Source organism: Molossus molossus, unplaced genomic scaffold (genome assembly GCF_014108415.1).
Source record: "Molossus molossus isolate mMolMol1 unplaced genomic scaffold, mMolMol1.p scaffold_m16_p_5, whole genome shotgun sequence".
Classification (NCBI taxonomy): Eukaryota; Metazoa; Chordata; class Mammalia; order Chiroptera; family Molossidae; genus Molossus; species Molossus molossus.
In genome coordinates this window covers 21225323-21245109 of record NW_023425388.1, presented here as the reverse complement: position 1 = coordinate 21245109, position 19787 = coordinate 21225323, and the positions used below count along the sequence as shown (strand labels likewise).

The 19787-nt window shown below is 45.2% G+C and overlaps 1 protein-coding gene across 1 annotated transcript in view; it reads left to right on the top strand.

The window, feature by feature from the left end:
- Positions 1–592: 592 nt before the first annotated feature.
- The window catches only part of CXADR (CXADR Ig-like cell adhesion molecule), a 38914-nt gene continuing 19719 nt past the window's right edge, over positions 593–19787 (top strand). Inside the window, exon 1 of the mRNA XM_036243760.1 lies at positions 593–731. Within this exon, the coding sequence (XP_036099653.1) occupies positions 689–731 (43 nt within the window). The 5' untranslated portion in view covers positions 593–688. The remainder of the gene's footprint in view (positions 732–19787) is intronic.

Genomic DNA, 19787 nt, shown 5'->3' with positions numbered 1-19787 from the left:
TCCCCCAGAGCCCGAGGCGGGTGCTCCCGCCCCTGCAGCAACCCGCCCGAGGTGGGACGCGTGGCCGCAGGCGCCCAATCCGCTCGCACCCGAGGGAGGGTGGGATGAATGCAGGAGCAGTCCTTCTGATCCCAGGGCTGGCGGACGAGTTTTGTCCAGCGTCGCCTCCTGGAGCAAGGGCATGACCACAGTTTAGATGTCCGGAGAGAGGGGAATGCCCCGACCCTGGTGCCGAAATCCCGATTTAACTGAGCAAGGGCGTGACCACAGTTTAGATGTCTGGAGAGAGGGGAATGCCCCAACCCTGGAGCCCAAATCCCGATTTAACTGAAGGGATGGAGGCGGGGACCGCGGCTCAGGCTTGGGCGAGCGGCTGCCCACGCTCGTTCACGCTCGGCGCCGCCAACCCGGGAGTCCCCCATTCGACAGGGTCTGGTGCAGCCCCGGAGCGGCGCCCTGCGCCCGGTTGCCGTGGCAACGCCACGCGGCCCGGCGGTGCCCGCTAGCGCTCGGAGACTCGGCCACTGCCGGAAGTGACGCGTTTCACCTGCGGAGCGAGGGCGGGGTGGAGCGGGGCTGCCGAGGTGCCGCAGCTGGGAGCCAGTCGGGAGCGCGCGAGGAGCTGGGAGAGTCACACCCCGGGCTAGAGCCCCTACCTGCAGTCGCCGCCCCCGGCCGGGCAGACACCATGGCGCTTCTGCTGCGCTTCCTGCTCCTGTGCGGAGTCGCTGGTGAGTGGAGGCAACGCGGTCCCTGGTGTCCCCATTGCCTGGCCAGCCCGGGGGCGCTCGCTGCCTGCGGCCACCCGGGAACAATGAGGCGTGGAGGAGGGGGTGGGCGCGATTTGGGGACGCTGCGGCAGTAGTGGCCGTGCGAGTGGTTTTGCCGGGCTGGGTGCGCCAGCCGAGGCGGTGGAGCGCTGTAAAGGGAGCTTTGCGGGGGGCGTGGATGTCTGGGGCGGCGGCATTGACCGAACTGGGTTCCGAGCCCCGGGATGAGGGGCGCGGTGGAGGGGCTCCCCGGTGCGTCGCGGGTGGGTGGGCGCGGCGTGCTGGTCTGCGCCCGGCGTCGCTCCCACTCCATTCTTTGCGGCGGGTGGGGGCTTGGCTTTATTTGCTCTTGCCCTTCCCTCGTTAGCCGCTGCGTCGAGTCGGTCCAGGGTTACCGATTTCAGAAGCCTAGGGCGGCGAGTTTTCAGGTGTCGAGCAGCCCAAGCGGGGAGACTGAACGGCAAGCGCCATGATTAAATGGATACTGAGCCCGAGAGGGGCCACGGTACCTCTAGGAAAGAGGCGCTGAATGAACAGGAGCCTGCGCGCTCCGGGTCTGGTCGCAGGGGCGAGCCGGGCGCGAGCTGCTACCTCGGCGATAACTGGGCGAAGTGGGCGGTGAGAATCAAAAGTAGGTTCCTGCAAAGATGCAATATTGATTTAGTGCTGGACAAAGTGCAAAGGCGAAGCTCATATCCTCGATGAGGTGGTTCATTTTGAAGATAAGACGGGATGACTAGCACAGATCATTATTTCCGGAAGGGTTAGTCAAGTACATTTTTCAACTGCACCTTTCTCGAGATGGAAAAGAAAGCATTTAAAAAATGTGTGGACCATGAGAAGACAATTATTTAGTACTTGAGGAAACTGATTCATTTCAGTGGTGTCAGTTTTTTAACCAACTGATGTTTGTTAAAATAAGCATTTGTCTCATTCTATAACCAAATGATTCATGTAAAACAAAATCATAGGTGGGACCCTAGGAGGTACACTTTGTGTAGCCTCCGAAAGGATAATTTTTTTACGTGCTGTAAAGCAGGATCAGGTGGCCCTTTCTGTTGGGATGGCTCTTTACTTCCTGTTGAAATGTCAGTTCCATTGTTGGATGCCGCAGCTGTGAACATTACTCATGGGATCAACATTCTATTAACAAGTCTAATCTTCGATCTGAGTGTATAGCAGTGCCTCCACCTTTTTGATACATAGCATTTAGACTTGGCTGAAATATCCAAAGTAAAGCTTCTGGGAAAGATGAAGTGTCAGTAACCAGTTTACATGGTACATCCCCATTTTTGTTTTGTCCGGGGCTAAACTGAAGTCGAAGCTTAGAACACACAATGTTTGTGTTCTCTATAGAAAAGAAAAATGTTTTAGGCTGCATCTAAACCAGAAAAGTAGAAGAGCAAACCATGTAGGGGAATATTTTTCCAAGGGCATTTGGATAGTTGTCTGGATTTTTCTGGATGCCTCACTTTGGTAGGCACGATCTCAACCAAGGGTATTTTGATACATACAGAGTCTTTCTGCTCATAAAGTGTACAGTACGGTACAGTGAACATCTCATTACAGGACTGTTGTCTTTGGCTAAACAAGACAACTATTTTTTTTTTTTTTTAATGTTCCAGCTTAGGAGACAACTCAAAAACTATGTACTTGATGTACGGTTTAGAGTTTTTCTTCCGCTACTTCTTGCGACCGTAGAAGTGCATTGCTGTGAACTCAAGTTGAGTGATAGCATAATGGCAGAGCTAGAGCTGCCTCCGCACGGTTGTCGAGTTTTGTGGCATACCTTTTTGCTGGTAGAACTCTTTTTTTAATCCTCACCCAAGGACACTTTTCCATTTTTTGTTCAGATAGAGTAGGAAGGAGAGAGAGGAAGAGAAAGAGAGAAACATCGATGTGAAAGGGACACATCAAGTGGCTGCCTCCCGCAGGGCCCAACTAGGGCCGGAGGCAAACTGCAACTGAGGTACATGCCCTTAGCGGGAACCGAACCCAGGACTCTCTGGACCGCAGGCCGCCGCTCTAACCGCTGAGCCAAACCGGCCCGGCCAGTAGAACTCCTTTTGATGCCTTTTAATTGCCAACCTAGTAGCGAGTCATACTACGGTACTAGTAATGGTAGTGGCAGTGGTAGTAGAGCAGTAGCAATGGCGGTAAAATTAAAGCCGTGACTGAGCAGGTAATAAATACCAGGCATTATTCTTGGGGCTTTACATATACTCAATCTACCGATCAACACTCGAGGGTATGTATGATGATGATCCCTGTTGTACAAGAGAGGAAACTGAGGCTCAGAGTGGTTCTGTAACTTGCCAAGATCACGAATTTCTTTCTTAATTCTTGATCTTATAACTATGTTATTCTACCTCTAAAGCAGCTACTTCCTTTAAAAAAAAATGATTGATTGATTTTAGAGAGAGAAGAAGGGAAAGGGAGGGGAAGAGACATTTCAATTTGTTGTTCCATTTATTTGCATATTCATTGGTTGAATTTTTTTTTTTTTTTAGAGAGAGAGAGTAAGGGAGAGAGAGAAATAGAAACATCATGTGAGAGAGAACATCTATCAGCTGCCTCCTGCAAGCCCCCTACAGGAAATCAAGCCCACAACCCGGGCATTTGCCCTGACTGGGAATCAAACCGGCACCTCTCAGTCCACCTGATGACGCTCAATCCACTGAGCCACACCAGCCAGGTTCATTGGTTGATTCTTGTGTGTGCCCTGAACGGGGATCGGACCCACAACCTTGGTGTGTTGGGATGATGCTCTAACCAACTGAGCTACTTGGCCAGGGTATGTTTTCCTCTTTGATTACCTCTAATCCACAAATTTCTATTACTGGTTATTAGTCATTTATTAAGAACCTGCTGTTGGCGTGGCTGTGTGCCAAGTATGAAGGTTTTTGTTATTATGCCTTTAAGTCCTTTATCTTTTGTTGAAAACATGAGGACCCAGGGCTTAGACTGATGGTGTAGATCAGTGTGGCTTAGGTACCAGCATAGCAGCAGCCCCTGGGGATCTTGTTCAAGTTTGGGGTCCTGCTGCTTTTCACCCTGTCAGCATGAGTGGAAGTAAAAATGTGCTGGCCAGTGAGCCTGGTCTCCCAGCCACTTGTCAGCCATTTGGTGGCAGCAGGCCTCTGTCCTCTCTGTGTGCTCAGTGGTTTTATGGGTCAAGAATGGGGATTCCTACTGTGTCAGAGTTGTTGAGGAGCAAAGTGAAATGTTTACTTTTGCTTTCCGGGAGTCTTCCGTTATAGACAAAAAGAAGAGTATTAGATGTGAACTGCATTCCTCCAGTTCCTTTCTTAATATTTACATTCCTGCCATTACACCAACCACCAGAGCAAAGGTGAGCCACCCTGTATTGGCTCCTTAACCCATTTGTTGCGAAGACCCCCTCAGTGACGCCGTTTATCTCATTGCACTAGGTCAGAGGGCACAGGTGTCAACCTGTATTTATTGTTATAGTCCCTTTGGCACGTGGCAGATAGCAAGTGTGCAGCAAATGTTGCGTGACTGTAAATTTTCAACTTCTTTGCCACTGGGGCCATGTATATGATGTAGCTCTTGTCAGTTCCATTTTCTTTCTCTCCCTTCTCATCCAACAAAGATGGTCCTTATAGTGATCATTTCACTAGCCTGGTCTCATTCGGTGTTAGGTTAAAGTTATGCATCTGCTTTATCCGTGGCCTCATTGTTCTCTTCCACCCCCCACCCCTCAATTGCAAAGGTGACGATAACATATGCCAGATCCATTTATTTATTTTTTTGGAGCTCCTTGAACCTGTTGTGGTCCTACCCTGTTAACCTGTTTTACACTACTTTCTACATTAGGTCCCTTCAGTGTCTGCCTTCACCATGATGTGGCTCATAGTCTTCTTCTCAGTCTCCATCTTAAACCTGGGCGACCTTACCTGTGCATTACTGTAATCTCCAAATAGTTGATAGTGACTTAAAACGATTACCAGCTCAGCCTACTGCTCCTTTGAATTCCGGGCCTCTGTTTCCAGCTGCCTAACATTCCTCTTCCACCTGAATGAACTTTGTTACTTCAGACTCATCTGTTAATTAATTAAGTGATGCAGTCATTCGCATATTTATGGCCTACTATGTAGTATGCTTGCGCTAGGGGCTCTTACATTAGGGTAAGACTGCAAGGTGCAGAAGGTTTGATTGGGCCTCCCAGCAGATGGTACAGCTTTTGAAAGAGGTGGAGATCTGAAATGAAACAATGTGTCTCGGGAGCTGAGAAAATCAGTGCATATAAAGCATCTAGCCAGCACTTCTGAAACTTTTGATGTGTACCTGAGTCATTCTTATAGGAAAGTGTGGGGTGGGGCCTGAGATTTTGCATTTTAACAAGTTTCCCATGATGTCACTGTTGGACTCCATCTGGGATGACCTGGACATAAACAGTCTCTGTTGAAACACAGCAGAGTGGTGTCGGGCTTCCTCTTTGATCTGGAAAGTTGTTTTGAGGGAAATGCAATGGTACCTGATACCTGACTGGTTGAAAGCAGCAAGAAAAAGTTGGAGAGAAGCAGTAAGGTTTTTGGCTTGAGTGAATGCTGACATCACTAGCCTACAAGGGATAAAGAAAAGAGGAGCAAGTTTTAGGGAGTGACAGTGGACTGAAGTTGGAACAGGTTGTATTTGAGGTTCCTGAGGGGGATGAAGGTGATAATGTCCAGTAAGGAGATTTAAACAAAGGACTGGATCTCAGGGGAGAGTGGAGGATTGTTGATAGAGAACTGAGAGTCAGCAGATAGATGGCATCTGTGTCAGGTTAACCAGGAAAAGCAGGGGGTCCTAGCAGAGAAGGTGAAAAGTGACATCAGCTCTAGCGAGTGGACAGAGAAGGTGAACGATAGGATGACAGGGAATGTGGGAACACCAGAGGGTGAGGGACCTCCGATAATGACACAGAAATGAGTCTTACCATTAGGAGATTATTAAGAACAGTCAGGAAATTAATCCGTTCCACAGGGAGGACAGTTTTTGTAGTAGTGAGAGTAAAGCCAGATTGTAATAGATTTAGGAGTGGGCCTCAGGTGAGTGGAGAATGAGAAACATACTGTGCACTTGGAGCTTTGACAGTGAAACTTTGTACATGTGGCCATAATTCGCGGGGACAGGAGCAGCCCCAGGGAGATGGTAGAAGCCAGCAGATAAGGATTCCTTTAACTTTCAGGCATCTGGACCTAGAACCCTGTTCCTCATTTCCCTGTGTGGGCTCAGTTTCCTCCTTGTACCTTAAATGTTGGGGCTTCTATTTATGGCTTCAGCTGCCACTTATATCCTTACAGGCTCCAGCCTGTTTCTAGTCTGTTCCCCAAGGTTTGCCCGTAATTTTGAACCACCCACTTTTGACATCTTTGCTTAGACTTCTTCCTCCAGTTGAACCTGTCCACATACCGCTGTTACCTCTCATGTTAAATGGCATTTTGGCAGAAATCTAGGTACCTTACTTGACTCTTCCTATTCTTTCACCTGCTTACATCCAGTCAGTTTCAAAGTCACTTGTATCTCTCCAACCATCATTCCAGGTTATACCAGTATCTCTTAAGGTGGTTGAAATAGCTTCGTCATTGGTGTCCTACTGTGAGAGCTTGCCCTGTGCTGCAGGCTCTCCCCACTACTGGAGGATGTTGTAACACTTATCAGGTGTGCCTTTACTGAGATTGTTTTCCTTCACCATGCTGTACATTTTATGAGGTCAGGGGTCGTCTGTTTATCCTTCATTTCATTCCCAGTATATGGCACAGCGCATGTTAATTGAACACATGGGGAAAGGTGTACTAGACAGAGTTCGTGTTTGTTGGCTTGAGGAAAAGACGTAGAGGGGAAAGAGCATTTGAAGATCAAGAATAGATTCCTTGTGCCTGGCCAGTGTGGCTCAGTGGTTGAGCATCGACCCAGGCACCAAGAGGTTACCGGTTCGATTCCTGGTCAGGGCACACGCCCAGGTTGTGGACCCAGTCCCCAGTGGGGGACATGCAGGAAGCAGCCAGTCAATGTTCTCTCTCATTGATGGTTTCATCTCTCTCTTTAAAATCAGTAAAGGAAAAAAATGTTTTTTAAAGAAGACTAGATTCCTGGTGGAAGAAGTAAGCAGGGCTGGACTCAGTGCCCCACACAGGCCAGCTTGTGTGTCCACTTCACCACGAGCCTTGTGTTCAGTAGTGGACAAAATGTATACTTCTCGGTCTCATTTTATCTGTTGTTTGCAGCCTAACCTCCCAGCCCCCATTGATGCCTTTCCTCTGTTACCCACAAACATTATTGGGTGTAATTAAACGAAGGCAAGAATTTAGATAGCAAATTTTTATTTGGTTCATTTGGTGGCCAGCAGGTAATGGACATGAACTTTAAAATAGTTATGAAAGTAACCCAGAAAGTAATAGAAATATATCTAATGAAAATAAGCTTATGGCTTTATTTTACTATCTTTCACCTACCTTGTATTGTTTAAGAAAACAAATCTAATATTCTAGAATGATTGTTAGATTGGTACTGAAATTAGATGTTTCTAATAATGAGTGTGGTGCTAAGTGGAAGTAAAGAGCAGTAAACTTCTAGCTCTGGTTCCCTATCTTATTACGTTTTAAAATATGTTTTTATTGTTTGTTTGCTTGTTTTTAGATGAGAGAGAGAGAGACATTGATCGGCTGCCTCCTGCACAATCGTGACTTAAATCACACAAAAAATTGTGACTTAAAGAGACATTTAACCCCTTGTGCTTTCCCACTAGTCTTTTCTGTAGCCTTTTTTCCCTTGCCTCATTGACTCATCCACTCTGGTTTCCAGCCAGTTAGAGTTGAAACCTATGGCCTTAACTTGACTCAGCAGTATTTGCAGTGCATTTTCATTGTCAGGTGCTCTTAGAAGAAAAGACTATTGGCAGCCTTGCTGACCAAGGGAAGGAGATGGTGGCAATCTGTTTTTAGGGTAGGTGTGAGATCAATGGCATGGTTTAGTTTGTCCTGTGATGGTTGCTGAGGAAAAGGATTAACAGTCACATTTACCAGTGTTTGTGCATACAGAGACAAATCAAGTTTCTTTGGAAAGTATTAAATCACTTTTATTCTTTCGAAGATATTTTATCAGTTGGAATGGGAATGACTTTGTTTTCCTTTACTTCTAAGAGACGTGTATAGAAGAAGAAACAACATAACTAACTAATCATGGTTCCTTGTTCACCTTCCCATAAGGTAGATCAGAGATTTTCAACCTTATGCAGCAAGACTTTTTAAAATACGCAGTAGACCTGACTATTTTAGTCAGGTACACTGACCGCTTTCCCCTTAGATGGTCAGTTTTTTAAAAAAATGACAACAGTCAATACAACAATAGCCATCTGGTGTGAATGAATCAAAATTATACTTTTTTTTTTGTCAGATTGGCAAAAAATGTATTTTTTGGTGTGCTGCAGAATTTTAATAATTATGTGTGTCATGAGATGAAAAAGGTTGAAAATCACTGGGGTACATGTATGTTCTTTGTGAGTTTTGAAGGTTCCTCCAAAGAAAGGATGGTTTGGCTGCACAGATGAAATGCTCTCAAGGAATCTCAAGGAACATTCAGATACAGTGGAGCAAATGTGTTGAGCCACATCTTTGTCAAATTGTTACAGTGACTCTACCTGACCCTCCCCAGTCTCTCTGATTCCCCAGTGAAGGGTGCTTTGAACTCGAATACCAGAGAATTTCCCCTGGGTGTTTGCTCTAATAGAGCAGACAAAAACTCTCGAGTGTTTTATTTCAGGTAGTTCTACAGGAAGAATTGAGAAGACTTTTTAACCTACTTGGTTGTACAATGTGAAATCTGATACTTCTGGAATGAAGTGGTAACTCTGGGCTAGAAAAGCGATCGTACCTTATTTTTTATGACAATTTCACACACATCTCATTTGAATCCACTCTCCTGACAACCTTGGGGTAGAAAAAATACTTCATATTAAATTTTTTTAGTAAAAAAAAAAAAAGCCTTTTTCTAGCCTTCCTTAAGCAACTCTGCAGATGTTAGTGAGTAGTGGGATTCAGATGGAATTGGAGCTCTCGGCCCAACAGGTTATACCTGGTAGAAACATTGAGGCCAGAGTTGTGAGACACTCTAGTTTCTCAAGAAAAACATCTTGTTTAACCCACAATATACAAAATATTATTTTCATATGTGAGCAAATTAAACATCAATGGGATTAATCTGTTTATACTTTGCCTTAGCAGTCTGGTCAGTACTTGACCTGCAGCACTTCTCTGTTTGCACTAACTAACCGCACTTTAGGTGCTCAGTAGCCACACCTGGCGAGCACCTGGGCGAGCACCTGGGCGCGTGCGGCCAGCACTTGGAGCTTTAGTTCCAGGGACCTTCTACCATATCTAGGCTCAGAACATCTAACTAAAAAAGGCATGGGTGTGATGTGCTGTCAAAATCGCTTTGTCAGATGGAACATGCCTTTGGAATTGATCTCGTGAGATTTTAACTCAAAAATAATTATTTGCATTACATGGGATTCCTGTTGGCAACAAGTTAAATAAAGTCTCTTGTTTCTTATTTAGTTTCTTCTGATCATCAGAGTATTTGTTACTTATACACAAAATTACATCAGCTGTCCTTATTCGACAGGGAGATGCATTTACATTTTAGGTATACGGCAGAAAAAAATAAATGTATGCACAGAAATCACATTTTTAACTTGCCTATAGGGGGGAAATGCATTTATGGAGAGAATAAGAATAGAATGGCCCTGGTGATGGTTGCTAGGGAAATTTGAATTCACTTTGGGATATTAGAAAGGAATTAATGCCAAGATTGAGGCAATCAAGTTAGACATGCTTATAACAGGGATGCTTAGCTCATTGTAATTAACCCTTTCTTTATTAACTTTGGGGTTTTCATAAAGATAACATTATTTACTCATTTTGTTATTATGTCTATTTCTTTGCTTTTTTTTTACTTTCTGTGATCGCATCTTTATAAGACACTTCATCTGACTTTTTTTTTATTTATTTATTTTTTTGCACCAAGTACTCAGTTGTTCCTGTGTCATACTAATGAAAGGAAGAGAGCCTGGGGTGTTTATGAGCAAGAAAGTGAAGGCAGATTTCTTAAAATGGAGCAATACAGATTATTCTATGATGGCGGTGCAAATATTCACCATGGCAACGGATCTGTTTTACCCATAATGCAAAATACCCTATTTGCATTTGTTTTGCCAGAGAATTCTGAAATTAGCATCTGTGTATTAGAGAACATGGGAAGATAATATACTACACAGTTGGAAAAAGACCAACACTTAAATTTGAACAGAATTAAAATCTGAATGCTTTCCTAGGACGAGTGTGTCTCTGTGTGTGTGAGGGGAGGGGAGAGGGGGATCCCAATCTGGTACAACAAATACTTAAAATCTGTCTGTCTGCATGTTTCACATTCTTAACTCCCTTTGTCTGGCTTTCAGTTATAATTTACATTATCCCTGGTCCTGACTTATAAATTTTATGTTGAATATTTCTTATAGAGAACCTCAGTGTCTGTGGATGAAATTTGCAAGTAAATAAATAATGTATACGTGTGGGTGAGGTGTTGAAACAGGTGCTTTGAGAGAGATGAGGAAGACGTCATTGTGATACTCTCAGAAACTTCAATCTGGAGGGAGGAGTCAGCAGAGCATGTGGGGGTCAGATTGTTGCCAGTGAAAATGAGTTCTTTGGTGTCATAAGAAACTAATTGCAAAGGGTACGTACATGGGAGAAATGTAAATGTAGTGTAAGGTTCATTGGGGTGTATGGAAATAATACATCCTTGGGGATGTAGAGGGTAGGCAGGCCCTAGCAGCAACTGTCCTGAGATTCCTGGTAATCATCCATGTATTTTCTTGGTTTTTCGAATGAGTGAGCTTTCTTTCAAATTACGCACTCTACTTTCTGGGTTTTTCCCAGGCTTGTGCTGGGCCCTCCCATTAACCAATCCCTTTCCTATACCTTCCGGGGTTCCATGCCCTCATCCACCCTGATCCTTTTCCCAGGCTAAGCTTTACCCTTCATGTCACCGTGTGGCTGCTACTTTGGCTCCTACTGTGCATGCCTCAAAGTAGAAGGACCTCCCCTGTGCCATTTTGGCTTATACCGCACATGTACGAGGCAAAGGAATGTCCCCTCTCCTCTCCTCCCCCCTCATAATCCTGGTACCAGGCTGGCTGTTCTCCAGGGAGATTTTTCCTGTCCGCTTCTGGGATTAAGTCCTGAGGGTGGAGGATCTGGTGGTCTGCGGGGAAGCTTTTGAATGCTGCAACTTCCCAGGTTTACTGTCCAATTCAGCCCCCTTAACCTCTAATTCCCTTTGCTGCCTTCTTTTATTAATAACTAGTTATCTACACTAACAAGAGCAGGTGTGCTATGCAATGTAAAAATGCATGGTTTTCTGATTATTCTCTTAGGACCCCACTGGCTTTTACAGACCATTTTCCCCTCCACCTTGGGTACCAACCCTCCAGCCTGAGTCTCCTGCTTGTACCAGACTTTTGGTTGCTTCTCCACATTAACCAAGAAATGTCTTGCCACTGTGAGGGAGGGGGAAACTTTTCTCTATCCTCAAGGTTATTTTGGCTGGTCTAACAAATATATCTGTGTGAGACAGATTAACAAGAGAAAACCAAGCAATATGTATGTGTGCAGGAGAACTCCACATACGTGAGTCTCAGGGACAGAAAGTTAAAGTGATGATGACATTCCGAGCTAAGGGTGAGATAAGGAGGCTTGTGACTTTAAAAGGTCATTGTAGGATGACGAGAAGAACATTCAGTAATTAGTAGTTTGCCCTGTCATATAGCTTACTATGGGCAGGGTCCCTGATTCAGATTCTTCTTTTAGTTTCTATTGAGTCCAAAAGGTCTTGGTTTCCTTTCGCTACAGAGGCACGTCTTGGGGTGACTTGTTCTGAACCCCTATACTTCATACTCCTGCCACTCTGCCAACCCTCCATCACAGCATTAAATTGGCATTTTAGGATTCACATTTTTTACAATTCACTTTTCTTTTTATTTATTTATTTATTTATTTTTGTTCATCTTCACTGGAGGACATTTTCCCATTCATTTCCTTAGATAGAGTGGAAGGGGTGGGGAGAGAGAAGAATCGATGCGAGAGAAATGCATCGATTGGTTGTCTCCCACATGACCCCGACCAGGGCCAGGGATCAAACCTGCAACCCAGGTATGTGCCCTTAACCAGGCGTTGAACCCAAGATCCTTCTGTCTGCAGTCCGACTCTCTAACCACTGAGCAGAACTGGCCAGGGCTACAATTCACTTTTCTGACAGCTTACACTGCAGTTCCTTGACCTCTATAATACAGTGGTTTTCTGTCCGTTTCATTTAGGCAGCCCTCTCCTTGTACTCCATCCTCTGAAATCCTGACCGCGCCATCACCGTCTCCCAGCTTTGCGCTTCTGTCACCCTTTTGCTTCAGTAAGATCCCCGGGCTCTTACCCTTTCCACGGGCTCTGATGGCTCTAGAACCAGAATGTTTTCGCTAATCCTCCGGTCCCATGGCCACCCCGCAGCTCCCATCCCTGGGGTGGGCCAGTCCTACAGGCCAGTTTCTTCGGTCCTGCTCACAGATGGGTGCACAGCTGGAGAGAACACTAAGGCACAGTTGAGGACACGGGAGACTGGTGGTAGTGTCACTTGAACACTTATAAAGCATGAGGACTTGTATTTTTTACAAAGACAAAATGACTTTTCTGCCTCTAACTTCTACAGCTCTTTTGAAACTTATTTTTAAACAAACCTTTCATTTGAAGTATGATATTCATACATAGAAAAGTAGGCAGTCTAGAGCATTATTTACACAGGTACAGGTGACAACATTGTCACAGACTGACACCTGTATGTAATTGCAATTTCGATCACGAAATAGAAATGACCCACATTTCCGAAGTCTGCTCATGCTCCCTCCACTTACTTCCTTCACTGTCTTCTGATTTCTAAGAGGATAGATTAGTGTAAATGCTTTATATAAGAGGAATTATACACTATATATTTTTGTGCATCTTTTACTTACTATTGTGCTTGTAAAGATTATTCACATTGGCCCTGGTTGGTTTGGCTTAGCCGATAGAATGTCTGCCCTGGAACCAGAGTCATGGGTTCGATTCCTGGTCAAGGGCACGTACCTGGGTCGCCGGTTCAATCCCCAGCCCTGGTCAGGGCCGTGTGGGAGGTAACTAGTCAATGTGTCTCTCTCAAAGAAAAAAAAAAGATTCACATTGTGTAGCTTTGGTTTATTCATTTTCATTGCTGTGTGGTATTCATTGTTTGATCATACCATAATTGATTTACTCATTCTACTGTTGATGGACATTTTTCCTACAGCTTTTTGCTGTTGCAAAAAATGCTGCTATGGCATTCTCCTGCGTGGGTTTTAGTGCACATGTGTATATATTTCTCTACATGTGAATTGATTTTCTGAGGTGCTACAGGTTACATGTTTAGCTGTGGTTGATCCTGCCGGTTTTCCAGTTAATCATACCAGTTAACACTTCCACCAATAGACTATGACAGTTCTAGTTGCTCCACGTCCTCAAAAATTATCCATAAGTATTAGTTTTTATGTCCTTCCCTCCATTCTAATTTATTTATATTTTTTTAAAATTTCATTTTAGCCCTGGCCGGTTTGGCTCAGCGGTTAGAGTGTCGGCCTGTGGTTGGAGAGACCCGGGTTCATTGAGACCCGGGTTCGGTTCCCGCTAAGGGCACGTACCTTGGTTGCAGTTTGTCCCCGGCCCTGGTTGGGTCATGTGGGTGGCAACCACTCGATGTGTCCGTTTCACGTCGATATTTCTCTCTCTCTCTCTTCCTCTTTCTCCCTCCCGCTCTATCTGAACAAAAAATGGAAAAATGTCCTCGGGTGAAGATTAGAAAAAAAAAAAATCATTTTATTTATTGATTTTGAGAGGGGAAAGGGAAGAAGGGAGGTTGAGGGGAAAGAGAGAGAGAGAAACACTGGTTTGTTGTTCCACTTATTTTGCATTCATGGGCCGCTTCTTGTAGGTGCCCAGACGGGAGATCGAACCTGCAACCTGGGAGTATCAGGACAATGCTCTGACCAGCCGAGCTACCCACCAGGGCCCCTCCGTTTTAACTGGAAGATGTCTGATCTCCCATCGTCAGTGTCATCCTCTCTGGGATCTCGATCTTTAGGGCTCTGGGTGTTCTCTGTCGTGCTCTGCCGCCTTGTCATTGCCCTTTCCTTCTGACTGTGGACACGCCCTGCCTTTCTCCTTCCAGAACAAAATCCTTGACCACACAGCACACTGTACTTTCTTTCCTGTCCTTGAGAGCCTCAGAGGTTCCTCAAAACAGTAGTCAGTCACTTCCGTTTTTACTCCTGGACCTCAGCGTCTGCAGTCAGACACAGGCCACTGCAGCTCCCCACAGAGCCCCCCTAAGCCAGGGCCGCTCCGGTCACTAGCGAGGTTTTGATTGCCAACCCTAGAAGATACATTTCAGTGTCATTTACTTACATGACAAATTTTGCGTTCTCCCTGTATGGAATAAGTGTGAAGGACAGAAGATTAAACATACCCTCCCAATACTACAGGTGTTGGCATCCTAGCAGGAGTGACAGGCTCATAAGGTGACAGTGAGCTGCCATCCAGACACTGTTGACTGAAAGGATCATACCAGGTTATGCTGGAACTATTCTAATGCTTTCCATGCATTCGTTTTTTTAATCCCTACCATGGTGTAGGCATTATTACTACTCATTCTCCCATTTTAAAGACAGCATTTAGACTTTTTATTTTTTATTTTTTTATTTTTTAGTCCTCATCCGAGGACATTTTTCCATTTTTTGTACAGACAGAGTGGGAGGGAGAGAGAGGAAGAGAGAGAGAGGGAAACATCGACGTGAAAGGGACACATCGAGTGGCTGCCACCCACACGACCAACCAGGGCCGGGGACAAACTGCAACCGAGGTACATGCCCTTAGCAGGAACCGAACCCGGGTCTCTCCGGACCGCAGGCGGACGCTCTAACCGCTGAGCCAAACCGGCCAGGGCGCATTTAGACTTTTTAAAAAAGACTAGAAAGTTGCCCGTGGCCAAGCAGTTAGAAAGCTGAGCTTCAACTTGAACCCAGGTCTGACTTTAGAGCCCACACTATTAACAGGCAAGACTGCTTCAGTAATTCAGTTGCTACTGTTTCAGAAATGTCAGTACAGTACTTGGGAGGTGAGCTTCACACTGCTGCTGGTGCCTTTGCATGGTGGGGGAGGGGAGGAGGTGGATGTCGGGAAGGCTTCTTGGGGTTTGGTTGATTGTTCTAAATCAGGACATATTTACATGTGCAATGGATAATTCAGTTCATCACCCTTAATTTGTGTGTTAGCCCTAGAGAAGCAGCATGTCCAAAATGATCAAGCTTTCCCTGTGAAAAACTTGGCAACAGATTACTAGTCTGGTATTAATTTCTCTGTTTTAAAAAAAAAAAAGGTTCACCCAAACTGAACCACGTGCTACTAAAATGCTGTCTTCTTAGAAATTTGTAGTAAAGGAGAAGCCTAGTATAAATTCCAAACCTCATCCACCACGGTGATTGGAATGGGGTCTAATAAGACACTGTGTTTTATAGTAATTTCTAAAATGAACTCTCTGTGTCCAGGGGTGCTTACTGGTGGACTACGGCTTACGGGGTGATGGCTTGGGAGCCAGTCTGCCTACATTTGTCTCTGTGACTCCCACCACCCTCACTGTTTGTAGCTTAAATACCTTTCATTGCCTCTGTCCTACATTTTATAGTGGGGATCCCAGTAGTTCCTCCCTCAGAGTTGTTAGGAGAATTGAGAGTTAGTATGTTTGAAGTATTTTGAAAGTGCCTGGCACATAAGTCCTCAGTCACTGTTAGTGACTGTTTATTGCTGAGATGATGGTTTCTATTGCAGTTTTTTCCTGGCTCCCTGCTTTTTGATTTTCTCCTTGTGGGTAGAGAGCTGGGAATTTGTATTTTAAAAAACTGCACAGAAAAGCAAATAAGTATACTTAAACTCATTTCTTATCATTATCAACTTATCCGACTTCTTTTCTTAGTTCTATGTACATATTAATATACTGTACTGAGTAGCACACATGGGAGCCAAACAACACAACTCCTAGACAGCAAGGAGCATGGTTTCCTCCTTCCTAAAGTGTGTTCTTTAATCCCCCAGCAATATTAAACGCCGAGTTGGAGTAGGTAACTAGATCTGTCATTTAACATATTACAGTGTTTTTCTTTCGGCTTTCTAGAAACACTGTTTAGATGACTTTTAAATATTGCAAATCCCGAGGCTACTTCATGGTGAGGAGGAAGAAGGAAGCTGGCACAGGTTGAAGTAACATCTGGTGAAGGGGGAAGTAAATGAGCCAAATAACACAGTGGTTGGGCTGCTGGTGGTGAGAACGGTACCAGGTGTTAGACTGGTGGGGGTCAGACCAGACTTTGGTTCAGCAAAATTCAGTGCCAAGATGCAGACTATAAGAGAAATTTCATTTACTTATTTAAAACATTTCTTTATTGATTTTAGAAAGAGAGGAAGGGAGAGGGTGAGTTAGAAACATCGATGAGAGAGGACATGGATTGGCCGCCTCCTGCATGCCCCCAGCTATGGATCCGGCCCACAACCTGGGCATGCGCCCTGACCGGGAATCGAACTGGCAGCCTCCTGGTGCATGGGTCGATGCTCAACCACTGAGCCACACCGGCTGGGAAAGAGAAATTTTATTTAGAAAGTCACAGATGTAGAAGAAATGGGCTCAGGAAACGAGTGTCCTCGGAGCTTAGGAGAGAGGAAGGTGAAGGTAATGCACCTGGGCGGCAGAGTGCGGGTTCTCCATCCTAAGGGCCCTTAAGAGTGGGGTTTTCAGGGAAGATCCCCGGGAAGGATCCCAATAGATTGTTCATCAGCTTTTCAGATATGTCCTTTCAGGATGATGGTCTCCACTGATGGGTCGGCCCCAAGGCAGGAGGTCGTTAGTCAGTACAGCAGGTCCTGGCATCACCCGCCCAGTCTGCTGCTTTGCTGGGCCTGGAGCTGAGATACAGCTGAGGCCCAGATGTTCTCTCAAGGGAGGAAAGGTCAGGGGCTCTGAACCGCAGGATATGCTAGGGGAGGAAAGTTACCCGAGGGGTAAGGTCCTTGTTTTCCTGGTTTTGCCCAGTGCTAGGCACCCTGGTGACCTCCTTTCCTGGCCCGTCGTCCGTCCTCTGCTGGTGTCTGTCTGTCTCTCTGCCTACCACAGTTGCCTCTTTGCACAGGACTTGGAATATCCTGGTGACTTGCTTGCTAGCCAAGACATCATTTCATCAAACAATAAAATTATACTTGTTCCAGTCAATAAACTTACCAGTTCCTGATTTGTCCATTTGATTTCATAACATTCCTCTAGTTGTTCTTTACTATTGTGGGGGTTTGTTGGTGTGCATGTGTTTTTTTAGGTATTTCGGCATTTATTTTTTGCATAATACAGAATATAATACAAAAACTAGTATTTTTGCCTGGCTGGTTTGACTCAGCAGTTGGACTGTTGGCCCTTGGACCAGAGAGTCTCGGGTTTGAATCTAATCAAGGGCACATACCTCAGTTTTGGTTCCGTCCCCGGCCCTGGTTGGAGTCCTGCAGGAGGCAACCAGTCGATGTGTCTCTCTTACATCAATGTTTCTCTCTCTTCCCCTCTCTCTCTCTTTCTCCTCTTCCTCCTCTCTCTCTCCTTCTCTCTCCCTCCCTCCCACTATATCTGAAAATCAATGAAAAAATAGCCTCAGGTGAGGATTAAAATAAATAAATAAATAAAAACAAGTATTTTATTCTAGAGAGTACAGAATATGTACAACATTTCTAAAACTGAAACATGCATTTCAAACATAAAAATTTACAAATATGTTACAAAACAAAAAATGTAAGTCTAAAAATGTTTCCATACATCATTTTAATATTAACAAACTGTTTGAATTAATCATGAAAATACGGAAGTTATAAGTCCCTACCCTCAAAGAGGACCTCAAAGTTATTTAAAAAAAGAAGGGAGGGAGGGAGGGAGGATTACTTAAGTAGGAGATGGAGAAAGGATTTTTTACTATTGTGTTTGTTTTTTAAATCCTCACCCAAGGATAGTTTTTTATAGATTTTTCTTGAGAAAGAAAGAGAATAACATGGATATAAGAGAGAAATATTGATTGGTTGACTCCGTATGCACCCCAAAGGGGGATCCAACCCACAACCTAGCTCTGTGACATGACTGGGAATCAAACCCTCAACTTTTGAGGTATGGAACGATGTGCTCCAACCAACTGACCCGTGTGGCCAGGGTTTGATTACTTTGTTTATATTTAAGGTTACTGACTTCTGTGATCTGAACTGAACAGTCTGATTGAATGAATGTGTCCTCTCTATTTAAAATGGTAAACCCTTATGACAGTCTTTGACATTTCTCAAAAACCTCAATATCAAATTCTTTATCACAACTGACCTTAAGTTCATCATGATATACCCCTTTCCAAGAAACTAAAGGTATACAGGACATCAGGATCTAAATTTTTATTTTCATTTCTAATTTTTCTGTTTTGTTGTTAATAGCTTTGGAATGGCTCCAGAATTTCTGAGAAACCCCACATCGGCGTGTTTTCTTTTTGATGTTGTTCTAGAGATAGCTGAAGAGAGACAAGCAATTTTTCTTCACCCATAGTTGTGATTTCAGAATATTCACAAACAAAAGTTTTTCTTAATGTCAGATTTCCCTCATTTTAACGTTGTTTATAAAGTTGCAATCATGTTAGTTTTTGTTTTTTGTTTTTACCAGATTTGCTAGCATTTCTTGTAATGTGGATTTTAAAGTAATAAGCAACGGACTGCTCCCGTCGGCACGTGGCAGGCTTGTTCGCTGCCCCTGAACTGTGTCTTCTGTCTGGGCCTCATCGTTTCACCCCTTCGTCTCCCTGGGCACTCGGTCCCCGCGGGCTCCTGCTCTCCCCACGAGGCCCGCGGTCCTCCCCCCATTCCGCCCTCCGTTCAGCAGCCCTCACCTCCTCCGCCCCGCGGGCTCCTGCTCTCCCACGAGGCCCGCGGTCCTCCCCCCATTCCGCCCTCCGTTCAGCAGCCCTCACCTCCTCCGCTCCGCGGGCTCCTGCTCTCCCCACGAGGCCCGCGGTCCTCCCCCCATTCCGCCCTCCGTTCAGCAGCCCTCACCTCCTCCGCCCCGCGGCCTCCTGCTCTCCCCACGAGGCCCGCAGTCCTCCCCCCATTCCGCCCTCCGTTCAGCAGCCCTCACCTCCTCCGCCCCGCGGGCTCCTGCTCTCCCACGAGGCCCGCGGTCCTCCCCCCATTCCGCCCTCCGTTCAGCAGCCCTCACCTCCTCCGCTCTAAGCTGCACCCCCCGCTTGCAGTGTCACGGTGATGTCTAACCACAGGGCGGCTGGGGGGGGGGGAGGCTTACTAAATAAATCTTGGGGATATACCCTCCAAAGAAAGCCCCCAAAATGTGTGAAGTGAGTGAAACTATGTGCTCAGGGGCAGGGGACTGTAAACAGCTCCTACAAAGAGTGTTGTGTGGCAGGAGGAAGTGGGTGACCGCCTTGGGGCTCAGGGAATCCCTTGGAGCGGGGTGAAAGGTGGAGGTCGGGACAAGCGCCCGAGGTGCTCTGTGCAGTGACGTCACACAGGGCAGCGTGCACAGACAGCTCCACGAACAGGACTTCACACTCCTCGGTGCTTCCTCTCACGTACTCTTTCCTAAAGCACTCTTGTGAGATAAAGATAATGTTTATGTATCAAATAAGAATAAAAATACTGTTATGAAAACTAAATTGTGTTTTATTCTAATGACTGTAAGTAGAAGTACTGCGAGCATGATTAGGATTTGAATTTAGACACATATAGATGTCTGATGTCATTTAACTTTTTAATTTGATTTTTATAAAATAAAAACCCTAAAAGCACAGAGTAATCGGGAAGTTTTAATTGTTTTTAATAGCAATTTTCATTC